This window comes from Calypte anna, chromosome 9, assembly GCF_003957555.1.
Source record: "Calypte anna isolate BGI_N300 chromosome 9, bCalAnn1_v1.p, whole genome shotgun sequence".
Taxonomy (NCBI): Eukaryota; Metazoa; Chordata; class Aves; order Apodiformes; family Trochilidae; genus Calypte; species Calypte anna.
In genome coordinates this window covers 15,722,553-15,736,589 of record NC_044255.1, presented here as the reverse complement: position 1 = coordinate 15,736,589, position 14,037 = coordinate 15,722,553, and the positions used below count along the sequence as shown (strand labels likewise).

At 36.6% G+C, this 14,037-nt stretch overlaps 1 protein-coding gene across 9 annotated transcripts in view; it reads right to left on the bottom strand.

Annotated features, from left to right (window-relative positions):
- LRCH3 (leucine rich repeats and calponin homology domain containing 3) overlaps positions 1-14,037 on the bottom strand; it is a 63,000-nt gene that overhangs the window by 12,253 nt on the left and 36,710 nt on the right. For 3 of the 9 annotated variants that reach the window (XM_030455847.1, XM_030455852.1, XM_030455851.1), the window contains exons 10-15: positions 11,675-11,751; positions 8,674-8,719; positions 8,390-8,530; positions 7,083-7,130; positions 5,910-5,963; positions 13-61 (exon numbers count right to left, since the gene is read on the bottom strand). In XM_030455847.1, coding sequence (XP_030311707.1) covers positions 13-61; positions 5,910-5,963; positions 7,083-7,130; positions 8,390-8,530; positions 8,674-8,719; positions 11,675-11,751 — 415 coding nt within the window. Of the gene's footprint in view, positions 1-12; positions 62-944; positions 1,017-5,909; positions 5,964-7,082; positions 7,131-8,389; positions 8,531-8,673; positions 8,720-11,674; positions 11,752-14,037 lie in introns of all 9 variants that reach the window. The other 6 variants (XM_030455854.1, XM_030455855.1, XM_030455849.1 and 3 more) reach the window with 4 other exon arrangements.

The following is a 14,037-nucleotide window of genomic DNA, read 5'->3' as shown; positions in this document are numbered from 1 at the left end:
TTTCCTTGTTACCTGTCTGCGTGGTAGGTGAGCCAGGTGAGATAGTAGATCTGTCATCACTCTGTGGACAAAAAAAAGCAGATGAGTATAAATGGTCCTAATCTGGAAAAGCTGTAACTGTGTTTTAAGTTGCTGTATTTTAAAAAAGGTCCCAATCCATCTAAATATGTGTTAGGGAAAAAAAAAACCAAAAAACAACAAAAGATGTGAAAAACAGTATGCTGCTCCCCAAAACTCATCTCTGCAGAAAGTGAAGTTTTTTTTTCTTTTGCAGAAATGACACAATTGTTTTTTTCTGAGGAAAAAGAATGATGAAATAGCACTGCCCCTGCCACGATAGATCTTTGCTTTCTCTTCTTTCCAACCAAAACTTTCAAAGTATTACTTGCAAAGAGGACACAGAAAAACATAATAACATGCAGAACTTCCATTACAGCAGCACAGACAAGGAAACACCTCTGACACTTTTGCTAACGCAGAGCTCCTGTTCATTCTCCCCAGTGAAACACCCTGTGGTTTTATTGCAGTGCTTACACAAACTAATTATTTTTTGTGTGGAATGCATTCAGTATAACAGCTCCCACAGATGAAAAAGAAATATAGGCTATCTGTATTCAAAGCTAATCTAGTAAAGAATACAAGAATAATACTCTTGATGAACTCAACTGGTCAAGATTAAATAATCTTGTACTAAAAAAAAAAGCAACATCAAAGACAATCAAGAACCCCTCAGAGTAGAGAGTGGTTACCATGTTTTTGTAGCTTATTTCTCCTGTAGACACAGCCTAAAGCTATGATGAGGTAATATCTACTATAGTTTAATCGGATTCATACTCTACCTGAACTTTAGATTAGAAGCTGACAGACTAACACCTGTTAAAACAGATGTGTGGATCCAAGAGTTTGTGTTGGCTTTACTGGTGAGTGATAATAGCAAGAGATACCTTGACAGGACTGTAGGTAGAGGCACTAGGCAGGGCAGTAGCACAGCTTTCTTGATTCAACCCTGAGAGTGACTGAATGCAGAAAGAAAGAGAAGGCAGGAGCAGTGTTAGCAAATGGCTGACAGGTCATGCACACGGGTGGAATGCAGTAGGCATGTTAAAAAGGAAGAGGTGATCATATTCTTAGAAACAGCAGGCAACAGACACACAACTTGCTGAACTAGAGTTAAAGCCTTTGTACCCTCCTGAACTTTCTGGCTGATAGACTTGGCACATGTGATGTTTCTTTTACACACAACACAGCGACATCAAAAGCAGTTAAGAACATTAGGATCTGTAAGTGAGGTAAAAGCTTTTTTAGTAACACCTAATCCAAGATTTATGCCATCTGACAAGTGGAAATTTTACCCTACAACAGTTCATTCTGAGCCACTGTTCAAAACAGATTTCTTAACACTTCAAGCATGTTAAGAAAATAACTTACTAAAAATACCTATCAACTTTGTAAAATCAGAGAAACCCACACCTAACAGGCTCAAGAATACACTTTGTGACTACCACAAATATCTAATGCTGACCCTTGTGAATTACAGACAAATTAAACAATGTTCCATGCGCAATCCAGCTCTTGGGGAAGACGTAAGGGTGAAGACTTAGTGTTGTCACAAATGAAGCACAGCCTAATTTTAATTATAACCAATATAATAATGAACTAAATAAATAACTTCTCATTTTCACAGAACAGGAGCTCTAGCATGCCAATCTGTCACTGATGGGTGGATCTAGAAAGCCAAATCCTATGTCTTAGTGAAACCACCATGAAAACATTAACATCTGAGGACGGAATGGCTCAAGAATGAAGCTGTATTTTCTGAAACAGCATTCATATAGTGAAGTGGCAGTTCAGCACAGGAAAAGAACACCTAATCTGTATCTACACATTCACATTATATGTGAACGACACACTTGGGAGTGTTCATATTTAAAATGATTTGCAACTATTCTGCCACTTCAGAGCAGTACAGCCAGGAAGAATTAGAAAGAGAGGTTATGCCCAGGGCAGTCTTAAACACAAACATCTTTAGGCCCTATGCAGACTTCACAGCAGATTCTCTAGACAGCCTCTTCCTCCACAGCAAAGCAGAACAAAAACTGTGGGTTTCTCTTTTTTAAAAGAGTTTCAGAATATAATTTGACTTAAGCAAAACGTTAGCTAGTATATGGAAATAGGAAAATAAAACAGAAGTAGGTGGTCTGTAACATTAATGTAACTGCTCCTTCCTGTATTAGAAGAGCAAAACAAGCTTGAGGGAGACTAAAAAGGAGCTGTCACAACCCATGTACTCAGAAGGGAAGGGGAACACAGCACACCACAGGGTAGCACAATCACAACAGCAACACACTGCATGCTCTTCACCTGTTTGCAAGTCCCTGGCCTTCTTTTAATGGTATTGGTGTTATTGTCAATCTCAAACACAAAGAGAGGCTCAAAGCCGTTCTGTCAAGGACAGCAAGGAAAGAAAGAAGGAAGAAGGGAAGAAGTGAAGCAAAGAACGTCAAGAAAAGGCAGCTGCAGTACAAAAGGAACGAGGATGTTGCAGTTTAAATTTACACTCTACTGCATGTGCCACTCTTGGCATCTAGGTCTAGCACTGAAGTCAAGAGAAATCTCTGTCAAAAACAAGTGCAGATACAGGGACTGCCAAAGCAGAGCTCAATCAGAACTCTGCAGCAACCAAATAAGGATATTTAAAGGGAATTTTACTATTATACCTTTGAATACACACATGGATACCAAGAGTCTGAGAAAAAACTCCAGGGTACAACTTATCATAATTCAAGTCCTGCTTACTTTACTCATACCATTACGATTTGTAACACTAGTGCCTAAAAGCTTTAACTTAAAATGTTTCAGGGATCCCATGTGCCAATAGTAACACGATGGCCTCAGGCCATGTTTGAGACCAAAACAAAGAAACAACACAGTGAAGGGAGCACAAGGCAGCAATGACACAAAGGTTATAAAAGAGGTCACACCAGCTGCCTGATGCTTATGAAATATTTCAGGGGCTTTACAACAGAAAAATTGAGCAGCAGTTTTTAAGAGGATGGTTTTGGGTTTTTTTTCCTTCCAGATTACATATTTTATCAGGGACAGTATGAGAGAAAACAAAAATATCTGGGAAAAAATGAGATTCCTAAGCAATCAAGGCTGAAATCGTTAGCCAAGTTTGAAGCCTTGGTAGTATCTTAGCAAGTAAGAGCAATGGAAACGAATGTGACTGCCCTTGTGAGAACAGCCAGGAGGGTTTGACTAACATAGAACCTAGAGGTATATAGCACATTTCCTCAGAGAGGCCAGTGGTTACATTTCTGCAGCAACATTTTAGTTAACCTATCTATTACAAGTCAACACAAATCCAACACAGAGTGCAATGAAGTACTTCAAACAACTCCAAATCAAAGGTATGTAAGAGGAAACCTTAAACTAAACTGAACTATTCACATTCACATAAAGTATGGGTAGGCATTCTGAGAGTTCAGACTGTCCTGAAATTCTTTACAAAGAGAAGGAAACCATCACAGTAACCTGTGAAATATGACTATATTCTAATTGGTGATAAAAGACAACAAGCAGAAGACCAAAAGAAATATGATATAAAATTTTAAAAAATCACAACCTAAATTTCGGTTTCAAGAAAATTTTTGTTAAAACAGTAACAGAACAGGGAAATAGTAAAAATAAAAGAAAGCTCACTTGCTTTCCAGCTACATATTAGACCTATTACTTTTTAATCTTTTCCCTACTTCTGAACTGAAAACATCATTTGGTGCAAAAGGAAAAAGAGCTGCTCTGTGCTAGAATGTTCTGGTGTCAGGAGGCAAATGCTGAACAAAAGATCTTTTACTGTATCTGTATGTAATATGCTCCTTCTTCGGCACCAAGTGTAATTCCCACACCATATAAGATACAAAAATCAGTGGCAGATCTAGTAGAACTTCTTTTTTCTTTTTAAAAAAAACAAAACAAAAAAACCCAACCAAACCCAAACACCAAACAAAAAAACCCAACCAAACCCAAACATATCTGTGAGTTTCAAAGTTCAGAATTTTTATAAGGTAAAATTTACACTTCTACTTGCAGTCTTTATGCAGAGAAAAAGACAGAGAAGAAACTGTGTAAATGGAAAATTTCTACTGAAAACTGCCATTAGCACACATATTTTGATATGAAATTCCTCAATGCCTTGGAAGAAAAAAACATCCTCAGAAATTAGATCTAGCTAAATTTCAAATCCATGAGGACAGGAAAAATGTCAAATTAAATGCAACAGAATATAAAAAGGTAAAAGCAATTTCAACTCTTCTGACAGACTTTTTTTTGATGCAAACTAATGAACATTTCCTTGTAACAGAACAAGTTTCTATCATATAAAATACATTTGTGGAAACAAAAATGTTACAAATTAATGAGATTGCCTGGGCTTAATGTTCCATTTCCAGTAATTGCCTTCCAGGAGCAGCTGCCCTGACATATGCCATTATTAGACACAGTATTTCCACTACAAAACAGAGCTGCAGCTCAAACTTCAGCAGTATTTCATACACTGTTATAGTTTAGTGCTGCTGAATAGAAGAAGGAAACAAAAGCAAAATGAGCAGAAATATTACTGCTTTCAAATCTAGTTTAATCTTTCCCTACCACCCTGCCCATTTTTTTGTGAAGTGCAAGGAAGTAACAAGGTTCAGGATATAAAGGAAAAACACGGTGACAAAAACCAGATTAAAACTAATTTCTGAAAATTCCAAGTGACGTAATATAAAATCATATGTATTAAATTACTACAAAACTGATGGAATCACACAATCAAATTGAAATGGGGTCCTTAGAGGCATCTGTAAAATACATTCCAAAGACGAATTCACTGACAACAGAATATCAACACTTAAACCAAATCACTGCTATTTGCCCATTTTTTATTATCTAAACATGAATGCACATTTTTGTATGCTAACTGTGATTTCCCTAAACAGGCACATGCATGGTCACAAGCTCTCTAATATTAGGAGCTTTATATTTCTCCCACACAGTGCTAGTCACATGAAAGCAGGAAAACCAAAAAGTCTGAATAAAGAGACAGTAAATATCTTTACCAACACATTGTGGAGACAGATATCCTGAAAGCACTGACAAAAGAAAATTTAGGCAGATAACGGAAGCACATGGATTAAGAAAATACATCTCAGGCATGCAGTCATGCAAGGCAAGCAAATCAGGTGTATTTTCCTTCCCTATACATGGATTATGACATTATATTCTTTATTATGCTACGTAACTAAGATGCCATAAAGGAATAAATAGCATAAAACATGAAGTATATAAATGTTTAATTTTGATAAGTGTTCAAAATAGATTTTCAAGACATCTTCACTGAAAAAAAAAAAGCCACGAGGAATATTTCATGATTTGTTAGCCATCTAAGAGCAGTTACTCCATGTGCTATGATATGGTTATCAAGACACTAAGTATTTCTTACCATGTGCAGGGTGCATACAAATTAAAAGTAGAAGGCTGTATTCAAAGCATTAGAATTGCTTATTTAACACTGAAGAACACAGCAATTAGGAAGCAAGATAAATGGAGAAGTAATTGAACCAGAACAAATAGAGGCAAGTCTTGAATTTTAGATGCTGTTCTTCACTATCAGTCATTTTCTTCTGCTCTCAGGAAAAGGTAAGCTTTAATTATTTTGTGGAAAAGCATTGCTATATTAACAAATGGCTGACAGTCCAAATATCAACATATTCATGCTACTCAACAGATAAGCCACATTTCAGAGATGCTCATGTTTTATGCTATTTAGATTAGCTCTAAAATAGTTGGTCTAATCTGAGACAATTATAATGTTATTTCTATGCTCTAAAATCTGCCACATAAAAAGGCCATTACGTGCAGGATCTTACCACTAACAAGGCACTATCATCAGTATGCTGAGACCTTCTGGATGGAAAGGGACACTGGGAGGTGGGAGAGATGGAGTAATGTCAGCAACACACAGAATGTCAGAAACACACAGTACGTGAACAGACAGACATTTTGGAACATGTACTGCATTGTGAGTTTAAAAAAAAAATTCAAGTATATTTAAGTGTAGGAATATATAGCCACATGACCCATGAATTAAACTGTGTTTGTATTATTTAAGGAATCAAATATTCTGCTTTCTGTGTTGTCTTAAGCAAACAACTATGTATCCACAGTTGTTACTGTGGTAGAACAAAGGACCCTTAAAAAGAATAAATTAAGAACAGATGAACATGAAGAAGGAAAAGGAGCAAACCCCATTTCAGTTATTCCATGTTTCAATAATTTTCTAGCAAAAAGGGTCAGGTGGAAAATGCTGCTAAAGAACTATTTACATTCATTATACTAATAAAAGTTTTGATCTGATTAACACTGCCAAGTAATTTATCTTTCCCTGGAGGAAAGTGGGGATGGCAAGCAGTGGAAGAGTTATTACTATGCAGAAATCTGATGCAGAGAGCAAACAGATGTCATTGGCTCAGCTGTGTATATTCTAGAACACTGAGCCTTGTATGAATTGTGTTCCCTACTGACTTGCTGGTTTTGATTATAAAACTACATTAGAATGAAACTTCTAAGTTTCTTTTTTTTTAGAGTCCTCAAAATTCTCATGCCTAATCTTCCTGAAATAACCAGTGATCTGATGATAGGAAATGAGGAGAAAACTAGTCATGAAGGATGACTGTAACACAATACAATTTGTCTGAATAATCCTGTTAGAAAGCACAAAGTACTGTTTGCAAGGAGAATCTTATAATGGAATATGAAATTTATTTTCTGTATAGAACATAGAAAACATACAAGAAACACACTAAGGCAGGCAACCTACATGAACAGAAGGAAATATTAGACTCATCCCATAAACAACAAACCACAAAAAAATAACCAAAAAAACCCCACAACAACCCACAACCCAAGGCTTAACAGTAAGTGTAAAAAAACTGCCAGAACTCAAGTCCTGAAGAGTGCTCCATAGTCAGGAAAACCTCTGATGGACAGAGCTAAGAATTCAGGTGATGACATCACTAGTAATACTATTATTGACCTCTTACCTCACTATCCAGAGGACTTTGCTTCTGAGGGCCTAAAGATGCTTTCTGCTATAGATGAAAAAAAAAGGAAAAATGAAAGACCAATGTAAAAAAGTGTGAGAGAGAAACAAAAGCTCAGAACAAACCCATATAATTTAGAGGTGTTTTAAAACACAGGAAATCTTAGTTTTTAAATAAAACGTGCACTGGGGAAATTTCAGGTTTCCACTGAGCTGAAACTTCAGTGATAGTAGTAGTAAAAAACCAGCCTTCATTCTATACAAAACAGAAAAACACATTGTTTTCACATGTTAATGATACATAATAAAATAAAATATAACCCAAGGGAGGAATTCAACTGCTGAGAATAAAGTGCTTATGAATAACAAAGGCAACAGAAGAAAAACAAATAAAAAAACCCCCAAACCATCCCAAAAGGCTCACTGATTAACAAAACACATATAAAATATCAAACGTTGTTAATTAAAAAGACTAAGATGAATCTTTAATAAAAGCAGCTTTTCTACAAAACACTGCCATGGGCCTGAGATTAGTTGGTGCTAATAAAAAGCCTAACTTTAGGCAGCTAAAACCTTTTCATAAACTTTTTTAATGCATTACATAAATAAAATATAACATTCCTTTCCTTGATGCAGACCATCGTAAGCCTAAAATACTAATTACAACATTTATTAAATTTGTGATAGTGAGATTTGGGTAGGCCACCAGAACAGTGAAAAGTAAAATAAATTTAAGATATCTAACATATAAAAAAGTGGCATGGTAACCAGGAGACTATAATGACTATAGTGAAAGAGAAAGCAAAGGTGCAGCATCCACAGAATACGTGATGTACAACAAAACAGCACTGGTGCTTTACCTGGAGGCAACTTATTTATGCATCATAAAATGCCAAAATTATTAGGCAACACTATCTTTTTGCATATGTGAATTATTTCTTCTCTGCCAAATTTGTCTTCAAAATTGCATTGCCTCTATCCCTTCTCAAATAAAGACCCCTTCTTTCTTATACCAATTCTGTAACATCTATGCAAATGAAAAATTGAATGAACTGGACTATGCAAAAAAAGAACTCTTTCCAACAATCATATTTTGGGTAAATCTCTTCAGCTTCCTCCCAAGGTCTCATTTTACCTACTTTAAGCTACAGCACCAGCACTGAATGGAACTGCTAGTCCTGTTTTCTTTATAAAAGTGCCACACAATGCCCAAGAGTGCAAAGTATAAGTGTTAATGACTTTGGCAATTAATTTTTATTAAGGTGCACAGAAAAGATGAAGCATCAAGTAGGTACTAGAAGAAGGTACCTTAACAAAGTCAAGGACAGCTTCTCTCTGGATCTGCTTTGTTCTCATCCTTTCTTCTTCATACTGCAGTGCTGCCAGCTGGGCCTCCCGACGGGTGCGCTCTATGTGCCTGCGGTGCAGCTCAGGATCTGCAGTAGGCACCTGGAACAAGACAGTGCACCCAGCTGTAAAGGCAGAGCTATGCAGGGTGAAACAGAGAGCTCATGGAGAAACAGTCCATGTGTAAGTTTGGTTATGCATCAAACTCACCCAAAAGAATAAAATAGTCAAGTTCAATGTGTTACCTGACTGTGGTGACTTGACAGAAAGTAAGGCGAGTCAGCAGGAGACCTGACAAGTGAAAAAACAGAGTAAGTACAGCTCTTATCTCATATACAAACAAATTTTCATCCATGAGTTGTCAGCGATACACAAGTATCTCATCAAATCGGAAGAGTGACTGCTTAGTAAGCAAAGCTGATAAACCAGCTGCTGAAACAGCAATTTAACTCATTGTGCATGACAGATTTTGTGAGGTCATTTCTAACTCTTCTCCTGAACTGTGAGAAAACTTAGTACCAATTGTACCTTTGGCCTATTACACTGAGAGCCCCAGGACTTTATACCAATTTTTTATAGGCTGGCTAAGTAACCAATCCAGGAACTTTACAGATGATCCTTAATTAGAGGGGCAACTTGCTGTAACTGGAGTTATAAGGGGGGCCACAAAAAATTAAGCATTAGGAACTACACATTTCTTTTCCCCAACTCTCTGTCCTGTCCACATAACTCCACTACTTAGTGATCAATCAAATTTACAGTTTCAAGTTTCTGTAATTCATCAGTAATACAAGATGAAAATATGCTGGCTGTTGTGGGCCTTATTCTGCTCTGGAAAGAACAGAATTATTCTTGAACATTAGCATCCTCAATATTTTCAGACCAAACGTGATCAATTCACCCATCAAGGGATGGCTCCCTAACTCTCAGTGACAAGCCACCAAAGTCACAAGGTAAACAAAACCCAATCTGTCTCTTATCATATCAATAACAAGAGAACTCATGCAGTCAGCTTTTTGTTAGAGGGCAGCTGCTAGCACTGAAACAATCCCCAAAGTCCATGGACTACAGAATGTTCCCTGACATGTTGCTTCCTAGGAAGAAAGTTAATGGCAGAGTAGGTTACACTTGACAGTCCAGATTCTGCAACCTTCACTCCTGGGGCAACTATGGAAGAGAAAGACTTTCCAATGCACTTCTAAAAAACATCAGTCATGCCACTTGTGTGTAGATTTATTGCTCCTTCTGCACAGAGATGTGGAAGACCCATTTGGTACGGGTCTCCTCTCCTACCTTAAATGAGCACTGATACACATGACAAACCCATTACTGTGCTGTTTTCAACAGAATGGGTTCAACTGAGTGCTAAGAAGTGTATTCAGACCAGAGCACACACAGCTCTGCTGCAACAGGAATGCACCACAGTCTGTCCAGAGGCACAAACTGTTTTTACCAAATTGAATCAACTAATGTAAGTACTCTTGAGATCAAGTCTGCATTACATCAAACTCCAAGAGTTTTAATGGTTCCAGCATGCTGGATGAAAAAAAATAATTAAAAACAAAAATAAAAAATAATCAGGCTGCCTGCCAAGGCATTTGCCTGTGGAATCATTGTGGAAGCAGTTTACAGCTTGTGATTGCCACAAATGAAATATCTGACTAATACAAGCTTAAAATACAAAACAATTACTCATTGTCATATGGCCGTTTTTCCAGAATTTTGAAGGCAACAACAATATGAGCTGTTTTTAGTGTCTCATTCAGAATTTCACTCTACTGAAGCATAATATGATTAAGCTATAACTCATTTAGATTGCTGATTAAAGTGAAGATCTGCTGCCATCCTTAAGTTAGAATCTGAGAAGACTGAGTACCCTAGAGAATGACAATTTCCTTCATCATTGAAAACTGTCTATGTACACAGGAACTCTCTCCTGGCTAACTGGCCTTCTCTAATTTCCTTCAGATATATCATGGAATCCAGTGTTTGCAAAGATTATTTCCATGCTGACCACAAATGTTCATATAGGAAAGTAAACAAACTAAAACAACAACATTTCAGTCTTTTAAACCAAGAACCCTCTATCGGTGGAGGACACATCAGACTGTTGTATTATTTTATGCCATACCTGTAGACACTACAGGATAAGGAATGCTGAGGGAGTTATCCTCCAGTGTATCAGTATAGCTACTGCACACTGAGTGCACATTTCAAAACTCCTATTATAATGTTGCCATAACTCTGGAAATATTCACGCCATATTCACGATTTCATTTTATCACTCAATACCATTTCAGAATGCCATTAAATAGGAATTGCTCCTGATAGCTAAGTGATGACATATTTATGGCTAGTAGTTGTCTTTTTTTTCTTTTCTTTCCTTTGTTTTTTTTTTAATGCATAGTACAACTGGGCTTGTTTTCTGCTGAGTCCTCACACATTCACTTTCAATCCACTTTCAATCAATATGCATTCATATGCATATCCTGTGCATATGAAATGCTTCAATGTTATAATAAAAGTTCTACAAATTCTTACTGTAGTTCTACTAGCAGGAAGCTCTACGTTTACTTACCTGCTGTTCTTTTAATTAGACACCAGAACTCTCTTCTCAGACCTAACCAACTCATTCATACCCCATAAAACCCTGACTCACACTTCTAAGGAAAAGCATTTCCTCCAATAAGCCAAGCCATCATTAAAGAGTATGGTTGCAATTCAAGAAGTCTTTTTAAACTAACCAACCTCTTTTCAGCACTGACTATTCTACCCCTTCTGCCCCTCATGTAAGCTCATGATTATGACACAGAAAAGTGCATTTTAAACTCAACTAAACTAAAGCCCTCTATAGTACTACAGCTACCAACAGTCCACCAAGAATGTGACCTCATCAAACATCAAATGCACCATAGTAACTCTCCTTATGCCTCCCATAAACCTGCAGTACTTTTATTCCTTCTGTCCTTTATGAAGGCAGCTAACATAAATATTTAATCAAAGCACAAATAAATTCAAGCAAAGAACATATTATATCAGTTTAAAAGTATACACTTCAATTTGGCATATTTCTTTAACCATCCAACTTAAAGGTAAGCCTTTCTGACTGAGAGGTAACTTAAAGTTCTGTGCTAATTTCTGGAGAAGCAACAGAAAACAGTGTCATTTCCTAAACACATTCAGTAAATGTGCTCTGCATTCAACCTGAAAATATTGGATAACATTTCTGTTACCATATATTCTTACCTGTTTTGATGTAAATATCGTCTTGTTTCCTCTGTTCTCTGAAATTCTCTGATGGACACAGTTTTTACTGGTGAACCCTAAGGAACAAAACCATGGAAGACTGTCAGTAACTTGTTCAGAACACTCTACATTAACATCAAACAATCTCATTTTAAAGCAACACCTTTAAATACTGGTATACAAAATACCTCACAAAGAATCACAACATGCAGCTCAGGGATGTTCACTTCCAAGTAGAAAAATTCACTTTTATTTTTTCCTGTGATTTAAAGAAACTTTGGTTTCAAGATTAAAATTGGCTAATGACAAATTATTTAAGAGTTTGAAAACCTCCACTGTTAAGAATCATAAAGAGAAGCAAATGTAGGTAAAAAGTAATTAATGTCAAGATGAAATTAAGAGTTAAGCTTCAAAGAATGCTTATTCAAGTGTACAGCAATGCACTCTGCACTTCCAGAAATACAGGATACAACAGCTGATGCTCTGTTATGATGCCCTAAAGCCAGGTCACAAAAGGAATAAGAAAGCAAAACATGGGATGAATGAGAACACCTTATGCTTAATTTGAGCAACAAAATCATTTATTCCATGGGGAAAAAAACCATTAGCATGATTTAAAAACTTTTACTGATACCCATTAGTGCAGGAAAATGTAAACTTTTCAAGAATAACTTGACAGTTTTCACTTATGACTGAATTTATGTTGCTATATTGGATAAAGTAAATCTTCAGAAGGAGCAGAGTATTTTGGATTGTCTTTTTGGAGAAAGTACTGCTTCAGATAAAAGCAACCATTTAATCTTTAGGAATAGACAGATCTCTACGGGTAGCTTTTTTTGATGTTAATTAATGCCCTTCACTATCTACAACAAAGAGTCCTTGGGTTGTATAGCCAATAATTGCCTTCTGAGTTTTCCTATTGTGTCTATGCCTCATGCAGCACCAGCTTTTATGATCAGATACTGAATTTATAAGATCTGCAAAATGAATACGCCAGATATCCTGTCTCACTGATTTTAAACACAGTAAACAGTCACATAAAGTGGACAAACTTGGGACCAGGCTCCTATCTGAACATTAAAGACACATGGCTTTTCTGTTTGCTTGTTTGTTTTTTCTTTCCTCAGAGAGCAAACACCTTTCCACTTCAAAACACATAAAACATATTTGAACCACAGCACAACAGGCAGCAGTTAAGCATGTCAGCCACAAAGATTTTCTCAGACAGCTTATTCATGTAGTATGTACAGTGAGCCACTGAGCTGTGCAGCTGTGTGTGTAGGTATTAATTAGGACTGACAGAACACAGAAGAAAACATTATGTGGTTGAAAATCTGTTACTAAAGGTTTGTTTTCTGAGGACATTCCAAGAGTGTACCATCCAAATGACTGAACAGGGAACAGCTTTTTCCATGTGTTCACAGCAGTGGCTGCTACAGCCAACAAAGGCATCTTCCAGTTATGGCAACTCACACAATTTCAAAGCAATTCCAGTTGCACACTAATCCTTGTGCAGTTAGAAAGCAATGACATGACATGAGCTGAAGTGACAGGAACTTTATGGGAATCATTGCCCTTGTCTGCACCAGGACATCATTTGGATACAAAAAGTAATTTATTAAAGCAGCTATTAGTAGCACATTATATTGTGAACACTGTCAAAAAATATGTTTCAGGGAAATGGGTGCACACATCCTGAATTACACTGCAGTTACTGTTACTGAATTTGAGAAAGGTAACAATCCGGAGTAAGATTTACATAACAACTGAGAAAGATACTGGAGAATAAGAATGGAAAAGATACTGTTAATACTTATTGGAGAAAAAGAACAAAGGCTACTTTGCCCCCAGTCTTTTTTTCTTTTTCTCCTTATATTTTTTTTTTTTTCTTTTTTCTATGAGAGACGAGAACAGGACAATGTCCAGTGTTACTAAGGTCTGTTTATTCAAAAAGCTGTCTGGAGAACCTTCTAGCCTGCTGAGCAATAATTTTACTTACTGTTCATGTAACTTTCACTGACTGAGAGCAGTTTTATGTCACGTTTATCTGAAACTACAGAGATGTTTATTGTTCAGAAAGGTGACTATATATACATACCCAAGACTGCACCTGTTGGGTCAAGCTTTGCTCAATAGTAAGAAAGAAATTATTTGTGTAAATAATAGGCAGGTTTTCTGAAAAGTCTGAATATTTAAATTGATGCTCAGTACAGTCAGTCTCCTGGCAAATAACTTGTAATCAATATGAACAGCCAAATAAATTAAGTTGCAAAATTCCTGTACTAAATCTTTATGCTGATACCCACCAACATTTCTCCCTTGGGAAAGCTGGTATATATTCAGTACTACCAAGTAAAGATTAA